At 43.7% G+C, this 19869-nt stretch overlaps 1 protein-coding gene across 2 annotated transcripts in view; it reads right to left on the reverse strand.

Annotated features, from left to right (window-relative positions):
* Positions 1-3532: 3532 nt before the first annotated feature.
* cfdp1 (craniofacial development protein 1) overlaps positions 3533-19869 on the reverse strand; it is a 228940-nt gene continuing 212603 nt past the window's right edge. For both annotated transcript variants that reach the window (XM_038806770.1, XM_038806771.1), the window contains exon 7: positions 3533-4092. In XM_038806770.1, the coding sequence (XP_038662698.1) occupies positions 4002-4092 (91 nt within the window). In that variant the 3' untranslated portion in view covers positions 3533-4001. The remainder of the gene's footprint in view (positions 4093-19869) is intronic.

The following is a 19869-nucleotide window of genomic DNA, read 5'->3' on the forward strand; positions in this document are numbered from 1 at the left end:
GCCCTGTGCATGTGGAGGCCCTATCCTCCTCCTCCAGCCTCAGATACTCCAATCCATCCAGGAACTCCCGCATCCCCTGATCCTCCCCGGTTGGCTTTGACCCTAACAAATTTTCATACAACTCCTCAAACGCCTTATTAATCTCGTCCGGGGCCACCACCATTTTTCCTGTCCTATCCTGAACCTGGACAATTCCCCTCGCCACCATCTCCCTCTAAGGTTGGCCATATTTATATATCGCCCACCTCAGTTAGCGCACCACCTTTCCCATGGGCACCCGATCAAAGTGAACCTGAAGCTCCCTTCTTCTGTCCAAAAGGGCCAGATCTACATGCCCTGAGTACCTCCTGTCCACCTCCAACATCTCCCCTATAAGCCTTTGATGCTCTTCCCTCTCCATTTTATCCCCCCTCACTACCGCCTTCAGGGTCTCCCCATACCACATCTGCGATATTCCCCCGTACAGTTAAAACCCACGTACTCCTTCCCGATCTTCTCACAAAAACTTCAGTCCCCCAGCAACCCCACATCCATTCTCAACCCCGGTCTCTGCGCCACCCCCTTCTCCAGCACCATGTCCACCCAATGAGGCACGTGAACCAAAATTGCTATCGCCAAATACTCTGATCCCATAAGCCCTGACAGCAATGCCTTCCCCACTACAAAAAGGTCTATCCTCAAATAAATCCCGTGGACCGAGGAGGAAAACGAATAATTCCACTCCCTCAGGTGTGAGAACCTCTCATTTCCCTCATAAGCCCAGTCAGCACCCCCCCCCGGACAGGGCAAGTGAGCACAGCTGTGACCTAACCATCCTTCGCTCATGCACCAGATTGCAATCCCCTTCCACTATTAGTTTGTGCAAAACCAAGACTTGGATGGCCTCAAGCACCTTCCTCACAAATCCTCTATCACCCCAGTTAGGGCCATCCACACTTTCCAACCCTACCAACCGCCCCTCCAACGTCCCTGTTACTATCACATATCTACCGTCCCACAGTCTCCATCTGGAACCTCATTCTCTTACCCACCATAACTGCTGCCCTTGCAACCTACTGTCAAACCCCGAATGAAATACTTGGCTCACCCAGCCTTTCCTGAGCCTCACCCGATCTTTCCCCTTCAGATGCTTGGTGCAGAGCTGCTGAACCAAGGCTGTAGTATGACAACATCGGCCTTTACGCTTTTTAGGTGTGCAAACACCCTTTACCTCTTCACTGGCACCCCCAAACCTAAGTATTCTGACCGGGGTCTCTCACACTCTCTCTCCCCCCCCCCCCCCCCATCTCCACCTATCCGCCATCATCAAAACTCCAGGCCCTGCCCACTGGGCCCGTCCCAATGTTGCCATCGAACCCCTTCTTCTATTTCCCAAATTCCCCATCCACTTCCTCTTGAAAACACAGTAAGAAGTCTTACAACACCAGGTTAAAGTCCAACATGTTCGTTTCAAACACTAGCTTTCAGAGCACTTCTTCTTCCTCAGGTGAATGAAGAGGTACCTCTTCATTCACCTCAGGAAGGAGCAGTCTACGAAAGCTAGTTGATGTGACCATCAATTCACTAGAGACACGATTGGAAGTAAACTGTGGATTTAATAGTCTTACAACTGAGCCTGCCTGCGACCAGAAGAACTGAGAGCAGGCTCATGGCTGCAGCACTTTATACTTCCCGTAGTGGGAGGGGCCATGGGCGGAGCCAAGGGTGGAACCCTGTATAAGCTCCTCATCTCCCCCTATGGGCAGAGCCGCGCAACGGCTCACATACACAGCCCACAAGGGCATAATACAATGCAATGCAATACAGTGTGAATTACAATACAGTATGAATTCACCACACTAGTGTTTGAAACAAACCTGTTGGACTTTAACCTGGTGTTGTAAGACGTCTTACTGTGCTCACCCCAGTCCAACGCCGGCATCTCCACATCTTGAAAACACCGCACCCAGTATCGGTCCCTTCCCCCACTTTTCACACTTCTTAGACCCATCAAAACCTGTCCGACCAGGCTCCATTGACTGCAGCCCCTCCCCCCACCACACTCCCGTTCACTCACCAGCTTGAGTCAGGAATCTGGAACTCTCAAACAGTTGATATTCATTTGATGACATCTGGGTTGATGTGGTAAGGCTCCGAATAATTATTTTTGCAGGCAGGTCTCCCTACTCCTAATGGCATAGCTTAGGCTGGGAGCTCTGTGTGGATGGGTTGGGGCGGGGAAAGAGGAGAAAAGAGGCAGTGGTGAACGGTTGTACTGAGCAGCAGTTCTAAAACACTGCCTCACTTCACCTCTAACTGTTACTTTCTTCTTATTTTTTTTTTTCTTGCAATATGGAAGATGCCAGCAAGGTTTCATTAACTGTCCATCTGTGGTTGATGAAAAGGCGGTGGTGGGTCTTTTCTGTGCACCACTGCACCTCTTATACTGATAGTACTTCCACCATTGTATTGGAAAAGGAGTTACTCCAGTTGAAGGGATGATGGAATATGATCAAGTCAGAAAGGCAAATAGGGCTTTGGATAAGATATATCAAAAAGCGGCACCTCTGACATTGCAGCAATCCCTCCGTGGTGCCAACCAGGACTTGATGGTAAAATATGCAGACAACCTTTAGACTTAAAGCACCGTGCAGCTAGCTGAGCCAAGTCAGCTCGCCAAGGTTACATTATGAAGGCTGAAACAAAGTTGAAGAAAGGAATTCTACTCCTGGCTCTGGTTTTTTGATTCTTCCCTGGCTGCCACCTTGTTTCTGGCAGCACATCCACCAGATGGGGAAATCGCAGGGATAAAGTTACATCCTCACACTCTGTGGTGCAGCAATATGCTGTCCAACTGGATTAACCAATAGATTACATAAAGTGTGACAACACAAAGAGCCTATTCATCCCAACACATCTATGTAGTTCTATGTTTCGCATGAGCCTCCTCTCACCTTATTGCATCTTACCCTATTGAGATTCCTTTCTTCTTCCTGAACTTATCTAGATTTCCCTTAAATAGCTCCTCCGTGGCTTATAGTGTTGAAAATGTAATCAAGCAATTATCATGAGCTGATGTTGCTTTTGGGATGGGGGTCACCTTTGCAACTGTGACCAATTCAGCCTGTGATAACTGCCCAAAATAATTATTAATACCGCTCATAGTGTAGATGGACCCATTCCAACGCATTTCCAATCCTTACCAATACCAGGCCCAGCACTAGTACTGTCAGATCGCTAAGACGATGCCATTCAATATTAAAATTCTTTGCAATGATTAAAAATGTGAGGTATGTAAAAATGTACATGGATGGGCAACTGGTTGTCTGCGGTCTACAAAGAACCAAGTGTGCCCTAAAATGAGTTGTCAGTTTTACACTTTAATTCTCATTTTCCCATCAAAATGTTAAATTGTTATTTTCTACATTAATTTATCAAACCTGCTGATATTACATTTTTGTAATATTTAGTGTTCAAATAGTAAAGTGACAATATACAGTTGTGTACGAGTATTATATAAAGCTGAACGTGCAAAAAAGATCGAAACAATGACTCGAGGTCAAATTAACTTTCATTTTAATTTGTATAGACACATTGGCAATGTCATGATTCAGATTGCAGATATTTAAAGTATTCACAGAACTAAAGTACAAATTTTTGTCCTTGTAGAACAAAAGCGAACAGTACTGTCACCAAATAACATCGATGTAAAGTAGCCCAAGTATGAAGTTGTATAACATGCAATGATCTTTGTCACCTCATTGAACTTGCCGCAGTCATTAAAAAATAAAAAAAAGTCCCACGACCCACTATTAGTCACTATCCAACTATCTATTGATCATTTTTTAAAAAACATTTATCTTTAACATAGAGTTAACAATTAAAAATACAATGGAGTCCACAGGAAAGGCTGGACATTGCTTACAGAACGTGTGGGACAGTCACAGTCCTGGGGCACTGGTAATTGGTGCTGAGTTGATCAGATATACATTTACATTAAACAACATACTTCGGAGAGATTGTCACGGCTTCATGTTACTGAGCCGGATGTCACGTTCCAACTCAAACTGCCGGTGATCGACTCTGTCCAAGAAAGCTTTCCGTTCGATGTATCTGGGGAAAGAAAGGTTGCATATTAATATACTAGGAAGGTTTGATGAGAGTTTTGCAACTGAACTTATAGAGTGTTAAAAAAAGCAAGAAGAAGCAGAAAGTGGTGGAAATGCACAGCAGGTTTAACAGCGTCTGAAGAGAGAGAAGGGATGGGTCAATGTAACAGATGTAATCTATGTTGATGGGTCTCCTGTGGATTTCTAGCATGGCCCCATTCTCATTTCCAACAATTGTAGCTTTTTCTGTGAAAGGAAATGTATTTGTAAATCACTTGGCTTTAGTCGTGTGATATCCAAGGCAGAGGACAACATCTCATGATGTTGTTATTCACTATCATAATATTTTATAACATGTACGCATGGAATATTAACTACAAATTAAGGCTGGCACATTTGTGGTCTTTTATATCAGCTCGTACAGTAGATGGGTGTTAGCCCAGACCATGACTGGTGAACAATACAACATTAAGGCACTCCCTCCCAATCACTGTGCCTCTGATTTTGACTCCCTGCACCTAGCAGAAATCAGGCACAGGGACAAACAAGGTGGATTATTATTATTTTTAAAAAAACACCCCTTTCCCCGCCTGTTCTGATCATTTTCCCTGAGCCAGAACTTTACTAATAAATATGCAAATCAGACTTTGATCTGATCATCAGGCCCCGCCTGCCACTTTAACCGGAGGCCTGAGCAGAGGACACCGGTGATGGCTCCAGTTTGTGCAAACCTGGAGGTTGGATCGAAGGACAGAGGAGGCCCAGAAAAGGCATGTTTTACAACACACTTCAGATATCCTCAATCAGTAATTTCTGCTGGTTCATGAAGGGAAGTCAGGTTTGGATGTGCTGTTGAGGCTGGGGAGTTAAAATCTCTCCACACCTCAATATGTGAGCTGTTACCCAGGTTCCTTGCTATCCCGAACAAGCGCCGCAGTGTGGAGACTGGGGGATTTTCACAGCAACTTCCTTGCAGTGTTAATGTAAGCCTACTTGTGACACTAATAAGGATTGCTATGATAAAATTGGAGTGTGTCTTTTTGCTAACCCCACCCTAAATTTCCATATTTCTTCCTTTACCTTTCCTCTGTTAAGGGAGCAACTCAAGCCATCAGACACGTGGATCAGCCAAAAACAGGGGCCTGTAATTCCATATGGTTCCATGGATGCAGAATAATCAGCAATCTGCAGTGGAAACTCAATCCCCAGGTAGATTGATTATATTTGCATCATCCCCTGGCAGCCATGCTGAGATTAGCTAATTCACCTGGACCAGGGAATGACCCTGAAATCTTCCTGGTGCAAAAGACTCAATGGTACATCACACGGTGCACCTACCCACCGAGAGCCATTTAACTTCAATTTTTAGGATAATCAAGCTTAGTGCATCAGGTAGAGCCTGCAATCGGGCAAAAGCTGGATCAGGAATGACCTTTATAAAAACTAGTCATGAGCGAGAATGCGATTCAATGAGTGCGAAAGAATATGTTGTGCAGCAGCACTGTGTGGGAGGCACATGGTTATTTGCCAGTGATTGCACATAATTAACACATTTAACAGGAGCTTTTTAAAAACCAGAAACACCATTATTCCCTGTATTCAATGTGTGTGTTGTGCTTTTAATATGTTTGTGTTCAGAATGTAATCAGTTCATCTTTATCCCTGCAGGAATTGATCTCGGCAGTCAGAGTTTTTAGCCACAGAATAAAAATGCTCAAAACATGTATAATGATAAAGAATGAACCCAAGCAAACACTATAACCCCCCGCCGAGTTAATTAAGGAACATCTGATGATGAAAGCAGATTGAGCAAAACAAAAGGACGTCCAGCAGGACAAACAGAGGTTGCACTGTGCTTTCCAGACAAGCCAAAATGAAATAAGGAGGATGCTCCAATGTATTGAGAGGAGATTGTCTTGTTGAAAATATTCATTTCAAAATGAAACCCCTTATAATGTACCAAAGATTTTTTATTTTTTTAATACATAAGAAAAGGTCAATTAAATCTCAAGAAAATGTGCACATGGTATCACACTACAACATCTATTCAGATGCAGACGTCTACAGGCAAATTCCCCCAATTTCACTTTCCAATTTCTTAATTTCATTATCGACTAAAGTTAATTTCATAACCAAAATACACCGGTACGCTGTTCTGCTGTTCCAAGAGGGTACCCGCATGCCTAATGCAACATTTCACGGAAGATGAAACAAAACACCCACAGGAAAAGCTGGTGCACAAAGGCAGTTGATTTGTTCAGAGACTCCGTTGGTATTCAGCCTTCTCTGGTGCAGCTCCATCCCGGCTTTATCACTGGGAAAGACCTCAGGCACTCTCCATTTTTACAGCACCCGCTTATGGTCACAAGGCATCCAAAAAGGAAATGGAGCAATGAGACTTTTTCCAAACAGGCCCACAGATTTGTTTTTGTTCAAGTAATTTCTAAACACTGTCGTATACATGGACTTTAGTAAGGCGTTTGATAAGGTTTCCCATGGCAGGTTGATGGAAAAAGTGAAGTCGTATGGGGTTCAGGGTGTACTAGCTAGATGGATAAAGAGCTGGCTGGGCAACAGGAGACAGAGAGTAGTGGTGGAAGGGAGTGTCTCAAAATGGAGAAGGGTGACTAGTGGTGTTCCACAAGGATCCGTGCTCGGACCACTGATGTTTGTGATCTACATAAATGACCTGGAGGAAGGTATAGGTGGTCTGATTAGCAAGTTTGCAGATGATACTAAGATTGGTGGCGTTGCAGATAGCGAGGAGGACTGTCAGAGAATACAACAAAATATAGATAGATTGGAGAGTTGGGCAGAGAAATGGCAGATGGAGTTCAATCCAGGCAAATGCGAGGTGATGCATTTTGGAAGATCAAATTCAAGAGCAGACTATATGGTCAATGGAAGGGTCTTGGGGAAAATTGATGTGCAGAGAGATCTGGGAGTTCAGGTCCATTGTACCCTGAAGGTGGCAACGCAGGTTGATAGAGTGGTCAAGAAGGCATACAGCATGCTTGCCTTCATCGGACGGGGTATTGAGTACAAGAGTTGGCAGGTCATGTTACAGTTGTATAGTTGTACAGTTGACTTTGGTTCGGCCACATTTGGAATACTGCGTGCAGTTCTGGTCGCCACATTACCAGAAGGATGTGGATGCCTTGGAGAGGGTGCAGAGGAGGTTCACCAGGATGTTGCCTGGTATGGAGGGTGCTAGCTATGAAGAAAGGTTGAGTAGATTAGGATTGTTTTCGCTGGAAAGACGGAGGTTGAGGGGGGACCTGATTGAGGTCTACAAAATTATGAGAGGTATGGACAGGGTGGATAGCAACAAGCTTTTCCCAAGAGTGGGGGTGTCAGTTACAAGGGGTCACGGTTTCAAGGTGAGAGGGGGAAAGTTTAAGGGAGATGTGCGTGGAAAGTTTTTTTACACAGAGGGTGGTGGGTGCCTGGAACGCTTTACCAGCGGAGGTGGTAGAGGCGGGCACGATAGCATAATTTAAGAAGCATCTAGACAGGTATATGAATGGGCGGGAACAGAGGGAAGTAGACCTTGGAAAATAGGAGACAGGTTTAGATAAAGGATCTGGATCGGTGCAGGCTGGGAGGGCCGAAGGGCCTGTTCCTGTGCTGTAATTTTCTTTGTTCTTTGTTCACACAAACTGAAGACATTGCTGATATTTTGTTAAAATTAAAGCCTGAAATTCAAAAGGCCACAGTTGCTTCACAGCGCCAAGGTCCCAGGTTTATTTCCAGGCTTGGGTCACTGTGCAGAGTCTGCACATGCTCCCAGTGTCTGCGTGGATTTCCTCCGGGTGTTCCGGTTTCCTCCCATAAATCCCGAAAGATGTGCTGTTAGGTAATTTGGACATCCTGAATTCTCCCTCCGTGTACTCGAAGAGGCGACGGATTGTGGCGACTAGGGGCTTTTCACAGTAACTTAATTGCAGTGTTAATGTAAGCCTACTTGTGACAATAAAGATTATTATTAAATGCCATAAAGGTCTGTTCACAACTCTGTTGATTCTGTTGATTAAAAAAAAGACTCAAGAGCTGTTTCACTCCCACAAACGTATTTTGTTTTCTTCTTTATTTGATTATATTTAACAAAACAGAATCATTCCCTTCACAAAAACAGAAATTGCTGGAAACTCTCAGCAGGTATGACAGCATCCGTTGACAGAGAACAGAACTAACGTTTCGCGTCAGGATAACTCTTTGTCAGCGTCATCCAGACTTAAAAAGTTAGTTCTGTTTCGCCACAGCTGCGGTCAGACCTGCTGAGATTTTCTTGCATTTTCTGTTTTTCTACCAGATTCCAGCATCCGCCTTAATTTGCCTGGTCTAGAGGACAACTGGGAAGATTTCCCATTCCCAAGCCTGTGCTGTTAGATGGAGGGGGCGTGCGCAAGAGCTCGGATTTGACCAAACACCACCTACGGCCAGTTCTTCTCCTTGATGGCCGGCTGCAGATTGGATGACTTAATCCCATATCAAAATGAGCAACAGCCCAAAATACACCACTCCTGATCACAAACAGCAGCAGGGTGTGCTTTAGTTTTGTTTTCAGTGTTGGAGCTGGATAGCTGCAGTCACAGCCAGAAGGTGTATTAGAGTCTCTCTCTGTAATCTAAAGACTGTAAATCGATCCTGGTGATTTAAAACTAATAACAGTAGTGACTTTAACCTGATGTGCTTCTGGTAAAAGGTGTTTTAAGTCTTATGGGTGTTAAAAGGAAAGCTTAAAGGATTACTTAGTGTTGTATTATTTGGGGGTTGTATTTGAATTAATGGTTGCGAAGATGTTCACTGTATGTTTTAAAAGGTTAACTTGAGTTCATAGAATAAACATTGTTTTGCTATAAAAAATACTTTTCCATTTCTGCTGTACCACACCTGTAGAGTGGGCCGTGTGCTCCCCATACCACAATCTATTAAAAGTTGTGGGCCAGATGAACTCCATGATACACTTTGGGGTTCTCTAAACCCTGGCCCATAACAAGTCCGATGACTCTTTGTCAAAGCTAACAGACAGAGAAAGTGGGAAATATTTATACTGTGGAGTGGGAATGAAAGATGAGTCATAGCCACAGAAACCCAGGGAAACTGGGTGCTAATGGCCAAAGAAATCAAGGGGAAAGAGTGCTAATGGCAGTCCCCAGAGACTGAAGTGAAAAGCAGTGAAGGTGGTTGAGAAATGGAGAGCAGTGAAGCAGGGTTAGCATTGCAGCTCTCATGATTGAATAGCTAACTGACCACTCATTGTCGTGGCTCATGTACAAGGAATAGCCACTTTGTGAGCGAGGTACTGCAGAACTGCTGTATCCCAGCAAGAGTCACCACTTTCAGAAGTTGGAAAATATTCGAGAACAATGTAGAGCTGAAGTTATTATAATGTCACCACTACAGAATAACATGGTCACTTAATTCACAGCAGGGTTAATAGGGGAATTATAATTCTAAATCAGAATTACAAGGAAATTAAGAGCGTACAATCAGTACAGAACAATACACATCATGAACCACAAGAATGAAGCTTCATTGCTTTACTTTCATCCTCAGAATCTCTCAGTTGAATACTCCCACTGAGAACCTTCAGTATTGATTTAGAATACATTGCAGATAATGATTCTTTTGATCTCTGTTGACAGGAGATAATTCTTTTAATGTGTGTATCTGAATACAACAATCGCACATGACATAAGACCTCACTTAATGGAGAGTTTGCATGGTCAGGTTATTTCAAATATCACTCAAAAAAGCCGCTTGTACCAAGCAATGGTAGTAGTGCATTCAAAATCCAAGGGTAGAATGCTAATGCATCAAATCACTTTCCATTTATTGTTGCTGGATTGATTTTCATATCCCAAGAACACAACAACTTGCATTTAATGTAGAAAAATGTCCCATGATGCTTCACAAGAGCGTTCTCAGTCAGAATCCAACGAGAGTCACATAAAGAGATATTAGGACAGATGACCAAATCCTTGATCAAAGAGGCGTCTTAAAGAAGTAAAGCTGCAGAGAGTTTTAAGGAGGGAATTCTAGAGTATAAAAAAAAATAAATTTACAGTACCAATTCATTTTTTCCAATTAAGGGGCAATTTAGCATGGCCAATCCACCTAGCCTGCGCATCTTTGGGTTGTGGGGGCGAAACCCACGCAAACACGGGGAGAATGTGCAAACTCCACAAAGACAGTGACCCAGAGCCGGGATCGAACCTGGGACCTCGGCGCCGTGAGGCTGCAATGCTAACCACTGCGCCACCGTGCTGCCCAGGAATTCCAAACTTTTGGGTCCAGGCAGCTGAATGCACGAATCATGGTGTTCTGAATATTGGATAAAAGGAAGATTGTAAAAAAGCCCATCGGTGCCCATCCTATGAACTAGGTGGTGTCACTCCCACTATTAGATACACGAATGCTTCGGGAGGAAGGCAGCGGGGGGGGACCAAAAGAAACGTATAGATACAAAATTTTGGTCGAACCATAAAACATTCTAATATATCCATAAATGAAGGTACATCATATTGAGCAGTCAATTCACTGGCATGGTTCCAAGATGAGAGCGTACATTCTTAGAAGTGTAGTCACTTTGCTTAATTTCCAATTAGTTTATTTTTGTTAATTTCTGATTGAATTATTTAACTGGCCTCTGGTACATACAGCACACATATAATTTATGAACCTTAGAATACTCAATGCATTCCATGCATGTGTACCCATTCCATGCATAAGTAACATCTTTATGGCCCACATGTCACAAAGGAGTTATAATGATTTTCTTCTCGAGTGTGACGGACATCTCCCCAATTGTATTTTCTGACATTCTCCACAGGTGACAGCAATACATCATTGACAACATCAAAATATATGGCCTCCTGGTCGACAGGTATCGGAGTTGGATAAATTCCCAGCTTGGTCCGCCTGCTTTGGAAGGAAGTTACACCCCCATACTTCTCACCCATGCCATCCCATATCCATATGGCCTCCTCTACGCAAAACACTTCCTTCCATCCACCCCCATAGTCCCTCAAGCCCCCACTCCACATGCCAAGTTATGGCTCTTCCATGCCTGGATTACGCACTGTCTCGATCCAATGAACCCTATAGTGACAATAGGATCTGCAAAAATAGGAACACAGGAACAGGAGTAGGCCATTCAGCCCCGAGCTGGCTCTATCATTCACTGAGATCATGGCTGACCTGTGGCCTAACTCCAGACACTTGCGGATGGCCCATTTCCCTTAGTACCCTTGCTTAACAAAAGTTGATCTATTTCAGATTTAAAATTAATAACTGATCTAGCATCAATTGCCATTTGTGGAAGAGAGTTCCAAACCTCTGCCAGCCTGTGTGTAGAAGTGCTTCCGAACATCTCTCCTGAATGGTCTGGCCCTAATTTTTAGAATATGCCTCCTAGTTCTAAAGGGCCCAACCATTGGAAATAGTTTATCTTTATCTACCCTGTGTTTTCCTGTTAATTTCGTGAAGACTTTAATCAGATCACCCCATAAACTTCTAAATTCCAGAGGAAACATGCCTAATTTGCATAGTCTCTCCTCATAACTTAACCCCTGAAGTCCAGTTACCATTCGTGTAAACCTGTGCACTCACTCCAAGGCCAAAATATCCTTCCTACAGTGTGATTCCCAGATCTGCTCACAGTACTCCAAAATTAGAAGAGACATCAAATGAGTTAGGAAGGCATAGAATGTTGAGACCAGTTAAGTCACAAGGGAGTTTGTATGGCAGTTATTTTAATGCAGGAGTCTGAAGAACAAGGTGGATGAATTGAGGGCATTATTTAAAACATGGCAGTATGATATCATTGCTGTCACTCAGATATGGTTGAGTGTGGGGGGGGGGGGCAGGATTGGCAGCTCAATATTTCAGGATACAGGATCTTGAGGCAAGATAGGCAAGGAGATAAAAGGGGGGTGTCGCCATTTTAATCAGGGAATCAATTACAGCAATAAGGAGGGACGACATCTTAGAAGGCTCTTCAACTGAAACCATAAGGGTAGAACTTAAAAACCAAAAAGGAGCAATCACATTGCTGGGAGTGTTTTATAGGCCCCCAAAGAGTCAGAGAGAAATAGAAGAGCAGATATGCAAGTAAAAAAAAACATACCTTGCTGTTTGTGGTTTATGTGAATGATTTAGACATGAATGTAGGAGGTTTGATCAGAAAGTTTGCAGATGATACAAAAATTGGTGAGCCGTAGATTACAGGGGGATATAGACAGACCGTGATAACACTTGAAAGTGTGCAGAGGAGATTTACCAGGATGTTGCCTGGCTGGAGAGTTTTGGCTATGAAGAGAGATTGGATAGCCTGGGTTTGTTTTGCTTGGAGCAGAGGAGATTGAGGGGGGAACGTGATTGAGATATATAAAATTATGAGGGGCAGAGATAGAATGAGCAGGAAGAAACCTTTCCCCTTGGTGGAGGGATCAATGACCAGGGGGCATAGATTTAAGATAAGGGGCAGGAGGTTTAGGAGGGGGGATGTAAGGAAAAATCTTTTCACCCAGAGGATGGTAGGAGCCTTGGACTCACTGCCTGAAAGGGTGGTGGAGGCAGAGACCCTCATGACATTTGAGAAGTATTTAAATATGCACTTGCGATGCCAAGGCATACAAGACTGTGGGCCAAGTGCTGGGAAAATGGATTAAAATAGTTAGGTGGTTGTTTTTGACCGGCACAGAAACAATGGGCCGAAGATCCTTTTCTGTGCTGTAGTCCTGTATGACTAAGTGGGATTATCCAGGGTTTCGTAAAGCTGCAGCATAGTTTCTGCATCCTTTCACTCCAGTCCTTTCCATTAACCTTCTTGATTACTTTCTGCACTAGTTTGTGGTATTAAAGATCTCTGCACCTGAACCTCCAGGTGTCTTTGGAGTCCACTGAAATTAGCTTCATACCATCTAGAAAGTACCCTGATCCATCCTTTTTTGGTATAAAATGGATAACCTCACACTTGCTTACATTGAAATCCATCTGCCACAGTTTTGCCCATTTACTTAGTCCAGCAATATCACTGTAATTTTATGCTGCCATCTACAATGTCTTCAGTGCCACCCAACTTTGTGTCATTAGCAAATTTGAATATATGACTTTCTATATCCTTATCCAAGTAGCTAATGAATGTGAACAATTGAGGACCTGTCACAGATCCCTGCGGGACACCACTAGTCACATCCTGCCAATTTGTGTACCTACCCATTATCCCTACTTTCTGTCACCTGCCACTCAACCAATTTCCCAGCCATGTCAGTAAATTGCCCTCAATTCCGTGGGCTTCGATCTTAGTTATCTTAGTGGGATGTTATCAAATGCCTTCTGGAAGTCCATATAAACAACAACATCTTAGATATTTTCCTGTCCACTACCGTAGTCAGTTCTTCAAAAAATTCAATGAGGTTTGTCAGGGATGACCTACCTGTCATGAATCCATGCTGGGTCTTCCTGATTAACTGAAAATGTTTGTCGTTTGCAGTTGCCCTATCCTTCATTATAGACTCCAACAATGTCCCCAAAACAAATATTTTGAAATGCTTTGGAAAAAAAAGTAATTCAATCATAACTTTCTCCTAATTTTAAAAAAATAATTCCACTGCAAGCTAATACAAATGTACATCCTCCAGGCCCTTTAAAGTGTCAACAACAAAAAAGCAAACTCTTGAAACTACATTATAGGTGGAAACAAATATTGTGAAATTGACAGCAGAGATCAGAGTGTCTAAGCTGTCAATCAAATAATGCTTTCTCTGGAGCGCAGCTGTTTTAACAAGCATATTGGAACCTCGGATCTCAGCCGTGCCTAATTATGTAAGATTTTTTAAAATTCAACACTGTAATGGAACGCTACCAAAACTGGAGAGACAGAATATCAGAAGCGTTCAGGCCGCTTCCTGCTCACCAAACTGATCCCCAAACAGCTCATACACCTGCCATCTTTATACTATATTTAAGGATGAGAGAAAACCACGTGATGCATCAAAGCTCATCCCTCCAGGATTTGGACCCCACTATCATGCACGCTATATCACACTAAACATTATCCCTTAATGAGCATAATAGGTTTTCTTAATAGCCATTTTAAATTTTTTCTCAATTTAAATTTACATTCAATGTTCCTAACTTTATTAAATTTGAACCAATATTCACAATTTGCCTCATCATTTCGTCCAACGTGGGGAGAATGGGCTCAAAGGATACGGTGAGAAAGCAGGATTAGGCTATTGAGTTGGATAATCAGCCATGATCGTGATGAGTGGCGGGCGGATCAGGTCGAAGGGCCAAAAAGCCTCCTCCTGCTCCTATCTTCTATGTATCTATGACGTCCCACTTGAGCTTTTCTTTCGATAGGACAGTTTGGGTCTCTCTAACATTTATACTTGGAATGGGTCTTTTGCCCCTTTCTCGATCTATCCAAGCAGAACTGAACACAGATTCAAAGTGAGGTCTGAACTGTCTTGACAAACCTTCATGCTGAAACAACTGGGAGTGGGGCAATTGGGGTGGCTAGGGGCAAAGAGAGCCTTTACTGAAAAGATGAGGAGAGGGAAAGGCTGCCTGAAAGATGTGTCTCAATAGGCATCATAAATTAACAGGCAATCCAGTAAGTATAATCTTAGGGGAAGAAACACTGAATTTTGTTTGTGACTGTAGTCTGTAGAAGACTTTACTTTCCCCAAAAAAGTTTCAAGCAGTATAGAAGTCGGATTTCCTTTGGGATGGGTCCAAACTGAAGGAAAGGAATAAAACTTTATCCCTTTGATGTGCCAACCTCTGATAATGCTTGTGGAGGCAGTTGGCTTTCTTTGAAGTCCCAATCTCTGCTGCCGCAGAACTATCTTGTAGCAGGTGTACGTCTAAACTATTCATAGGGCTGGAAGGTCAAAGATTGGGAGGAAATTAAACAGGGATGAGGTAGTCAAGGTTGATTCCCTCCCCCAAATACGGTAATTTCAAATGAAACAATGAAGATAATCCTAAACTACAATTAAAAAAAAAATAGATTTGGCAGCGAAGAGTCAAAAAATAATCCTGCTCCTTTCCTTATTTTTACTCTATTCTCTTCAGGTCCTGCATCATACATCAACCATGGGACAAAGTGGGTGCGGATATGGAGCTCACAAAAAAAAGGAGACAGGTAAATCCGACGCTTTTGCAAAGATGTCTGTGTGGATTATATTTTCCTTTACATTCTCTCCTGGTCAATCGCTCCTCATGTCATACTCTTTCCCATCCGCTTGAGCTTCTCTTCTACATCCTACTCTTCCCATAGCTCTGGGTTCTGAAATATATACCTGTCAACCAATGGCAAAATACAGACATACGGCAGACACTTTGGAACCGGGAGACCACTTGTACACAAACCTGCAGATGGACAATGGCAACGGAATAAAGTATTGAGCTCTGCGTCTCCTCACCGGGCAACAATCAGAAGGTAAATTAAATGGATAGGCAGCGCTAATAGCATTGCTCATTCCTAAAATCAATTTCTTTTCCATTAAAGTGCCAATATTTCTCTCATTATATCACACAACATGCAATCACAGTAAAACTATTTTGAGTATCAAATTGGTTCAAGGAAGATACAGACACATTTACATTTCAGGATCTTACAGCGTCAAAGCACAACCTGCTTTGCAATCTGATGAGGAGTAGCAGCTGCCTCTTCATTAAATCATTTTTTCCTGCAGGCCATTCCACCTCAAACACTTAAAGGAATGCCTCCCTGCCTGATCTTTTCAAAATAAAGCGACATATAAATTTAATATTTTTTGCAGGTTATTTCAAGAAATTTATTCAGCACTATTCTAAATCCCACTTTAAAATCCCATTACCATTTTGAAAACACAATTTTCTATTGACAGCGTGATAGAAAAGATACGAAAGTGGCAAAGGTCATTCAATACTCAAAGGGCAGCGTGGGGTTTAACATCAATTAACCTACTGAATACAATGTAAATGAACTGCATCTGATTAAAATGTCGAACTAATTTTTATGGTCTGCTGAAAACAGCAAACCAAATTATACAAGTAATAAAAGAATTTTAATTGAGATCTGAAATGAGGGCAATGCTCTCGCTTTCCTCCATGCATTGTTCCCTCTGCTCCTTTTGTCCTTTTTAATCTTCTAACAGTTTCCCTTGAACCTGGTTATTTACATTACCATCACTTTTCAATGTTTATAATCAGTGCTCCTTCATTTCTGCAAGGTCATTAGTAATCTTCACCTCCTCCTCGAATTGACATTTGAAGTAGCAACGACCACATGAGGGCTTCTGCAATCAAGCCGCCCCCCCCCCCCCCCCTCTGCAAAAAAAGAGACTTGCAGGGCAAGCTCAATTAAATAATTTGCTTAAAGGTTGCTGTGTGTTTTTAACACACATGGAGCACAGCCATACTCTGGTAGGGTGCTGTGGTGGGTTGGGCTGGTAGTGTGTTGAAATCTGATTGCAGCAGGTCTCAAAGCGGTATTGCACTTAAGCAAACGCACAAGGTTTTTTGGGAAGGCGCTGACTCCTGTGTGGGCAGAGAAGCTCCCTCTTCACTGGACAGAGGATGAAAGTCCTGCCAGAGGAGGCAACATTCAGCAAAGTAACCACTACTGAGGCAAACGGAGACCCTCCTCATGGAGCTAGTCTGCAACAGACATCCCCAGAGGTGATAAACAGAATGAAATACAAACAGCAAATGGTGGATAAACTCGACAGGTCTGGAGAGAGAACCACAGTTCAGTCCATGTGAGCTCTATTTCTCTCTCCTCAGATGCTGCCAGACCAGCTGAGTTTATCCAGCAATTTCTGCTTTTATTTCAGATTTCCAGCATACACAGTATTTTGCTTTTATATGGACAGAATTAATACTGTTTTGCAAGTCAAGGAGCCGCGTGGGAGAGTGAACAATACGTTTTAAGGTCTGAGGAAGAGTGCCAAGTAGGCTGGAACAAAAGGCAACTGCCAAAAAAGGAAAGGGCCTGATCAATATACGTCAAGCACTCAGCCCAAGGGCGGCGCTGCTGCCTATGACGCTGACGACCTGGCCCCGGGTAACTGTCTGTATGGAGTTTGCGCATTCTCCCCATGTCTGTGTGGGTTTCACCCCCACAACCCAAAGATGTGCAGGTAGGTAGATTGGCCACAATAAATTGGAAATAAAATACTTGGGTATCCTAAATTTATCAAAGGAAAAAAGCACTCAGCCCACAGCACATTACTATATCTACAATAGAGTTTGCAAAGCATTGTCCCCAACCTTCACATTTAACACCCTCCCCGACCATCTCAGCAGAAGTGAAACTCCCATTCAGTGACACGAAGCTAAGACTTTCATTCACTCCCGCAGCCGTTCCACATTTTCACTCTCTCACTAGGGCTTCTCAAATTACTTGCGTGGTCAGGTAAAAAGTAACCTCTTCAGCAACAGACCTATAGACCAGCCGGTGTCTGTTTTATACAGGCATTTAGTGAAGCAACAGCTGCATTGGGGAACACCACAGAGAATTAGACATGGGACCAATAGAATTTGCATCATTTTATACCTATTGATGAGGCCTGTGCATAGTAAAAATGCTATCTCAAAACATGCGGCACATTTTCACTTCCACTCCAGTGTGTACCCCCACCCTCCAAAGTTTCCGAGAATGCAGAGGTCTACCAAAGGTGCAAGCTTTGCTCTGTTGACAAGGGAAACTCTGCCTTACATCGAGGAATGCCATGCTAGTCAACTGAAAGGCTTGTTATTTGCAATTATTCAGTGAATCACAAATCAATTGTCCAAGCAGAGTACCTAGTTAGTGGGGGATATCAGAATTACTGCCCCTCTGTGCTGAATTATCACCAAAATGACGGAAGATGTCACTGACAGCACTAACCAGTGGCTTTTTTCATCAATACTCTGCTCACTGACACTCAGCTTGGGTTCTGCCAGGGCCATTCAGGTCCAAACCTCATTATAGCCTTGGTCCGAACATGCTCAAAACAGCAAAATTCCCCAGGTGAGGTGAGAGTGGCTGCTGTTGAGGTCAATGCAACCGTTGACCGAATATAGCAACAAGGAACCCGAGCAAAACGTTTAAGTCAATGGAAATGGGGGGAAATTCTCCACTGGTTGGTGTCACACACACAGCACAAAGGAAGATGCTTCTTGTTGTTCAAGGTCAATCATCTCAACTCCAGATCATTGCAGGAGCTCCTCAATGTACTGTCTTCGGGCTAACCACCTTCAGTAGGTTTCAGCATGATTTTGTACCATTCACGAAGCTTCAGATACTGAAGCAGTCTGTGCCCATAAATTGAACAGTCAGGCTTGGGCTTGTAAGTGGCAAGTAGCATTTACGCCACGCAAGTGGTAGGCAATGACCATCTCCAACAAGAGAGAATCTGACCATCCCCCTCAAAATTCAATGCATGACCATCACTGAATCCCCCACTATCAATATCCTCGGGGTCACCATTGATCAGAATATGAACTGGACTAGCCATATAAATACGGTATCTACAAGAGCAGGCCAGAGGCTAGGAATCCTGCAGCGGGTAATTTACCTCCTGACTCCCCAATACCTGACCACCATTTATAAACGCACAAGTACATTGAAATAGTCTCCATTTACCTGGATGAATGCTGTTCCAATGATACTCAAGAAGCTCAATGCCATCGAAGACAAAGTAGTCACCTTGATCAATTGCGCTTCACAACCTTAAACACTCACTCTCTCCATTACCAGCACACAGTCTTCTTGGGCAGTCCCTCAGTGTCGAGGATGACTTGCTTCCATTCTGGGGAGATTGGTTCTGCGGTGGCTGAGTAGTCAGATCCTGGATCCGCAGACTCTGCCACAGGTTTGGCAGGTGGTGCTTGTCGAGGTGGGTAGGTTTGATGCTCTGGATTCTGCGCTCTCCTGCCCTGTTTATAATTTGCCTCCGCGTGCTCCATCTTACAACGCTTGAGGTGATTGTCACCTTCACAGATGCTTTTTCTCCAGCCTGTGTGTTCTAAAGCAAGCAATTCCCACGTGTCAGTGGGGATGTTGCATTTATTAGGGAGGCTTTCAGGGTGTCCTGGTAGTGTTTCCTCTGCCCTCCCAGTGATCGCTTGCCACTGCAGAACTTGGAGTAGAGTACTTGTTTTGGGAGTCTTGTGCCGGGCATGCTTGCAATGTGGTCCACCCATCGCAGCTGGGCGATTGTGACCAATACCTCGATACTGGGGATATTGGCCTGGGAGAGGGCACCCACACTGGTACGTCTATCCTGCCAGTGGATTCGCAGGATTTTGCAGAGGCAATATTGATGATATCTCTCCAACGATTTGACGTATCTGCTGTACATTGTCCAGATTTTTAATGCGTACAGGTGGGCGGGGACCACGGCTGCTTGGTTTGGGGTCTCAGTCTTTGAATACTCTGTTCCTCAGGCATCCGAAGACTGCACTGGCGCGTTGGAGTCGATGTTGGATTTCATGGTCAATGTCTGTTCGCACCGAGACGAGGTTCCCGAGGTATGGGAAATGATCCTCATTGTCAAGGGCTCACCGTAGATCGTGATGGTTGGGGCGCAGTTTTGTGTAGAAGGAGCCTTTGTTTTCCGGATGTTTAGTCTGAGGCCCATTCTCTCACATGCCTTGCTGAATGCATTGACAATGGTTTGTTGCTCGATCTCTGAATGTGCGTACGCAAAGGCGTGGTCTGCGTATGCAGCTCAATGACAGAGGTTGGGGTGGTCTTGGTTCTGGCCTACAGCGGAGGTTGAACAGTTTTCTGCTTATC

The sequence above is a fragment of the Scyliorhinus canicula genome, chromosome 9 (genome assembly GCF_902713615.1).
Source record: "Scyliorhinus canicula chromosome 9, sScyCan1.1, whole genome shotgun sequence".
NCBI lineage: Eukaryota > Metazoa > Chordata > Chondrichthyes > Carcharhiniformes > Scyliorhinidae > Scyliorhinus > Scyliorhinus canicula.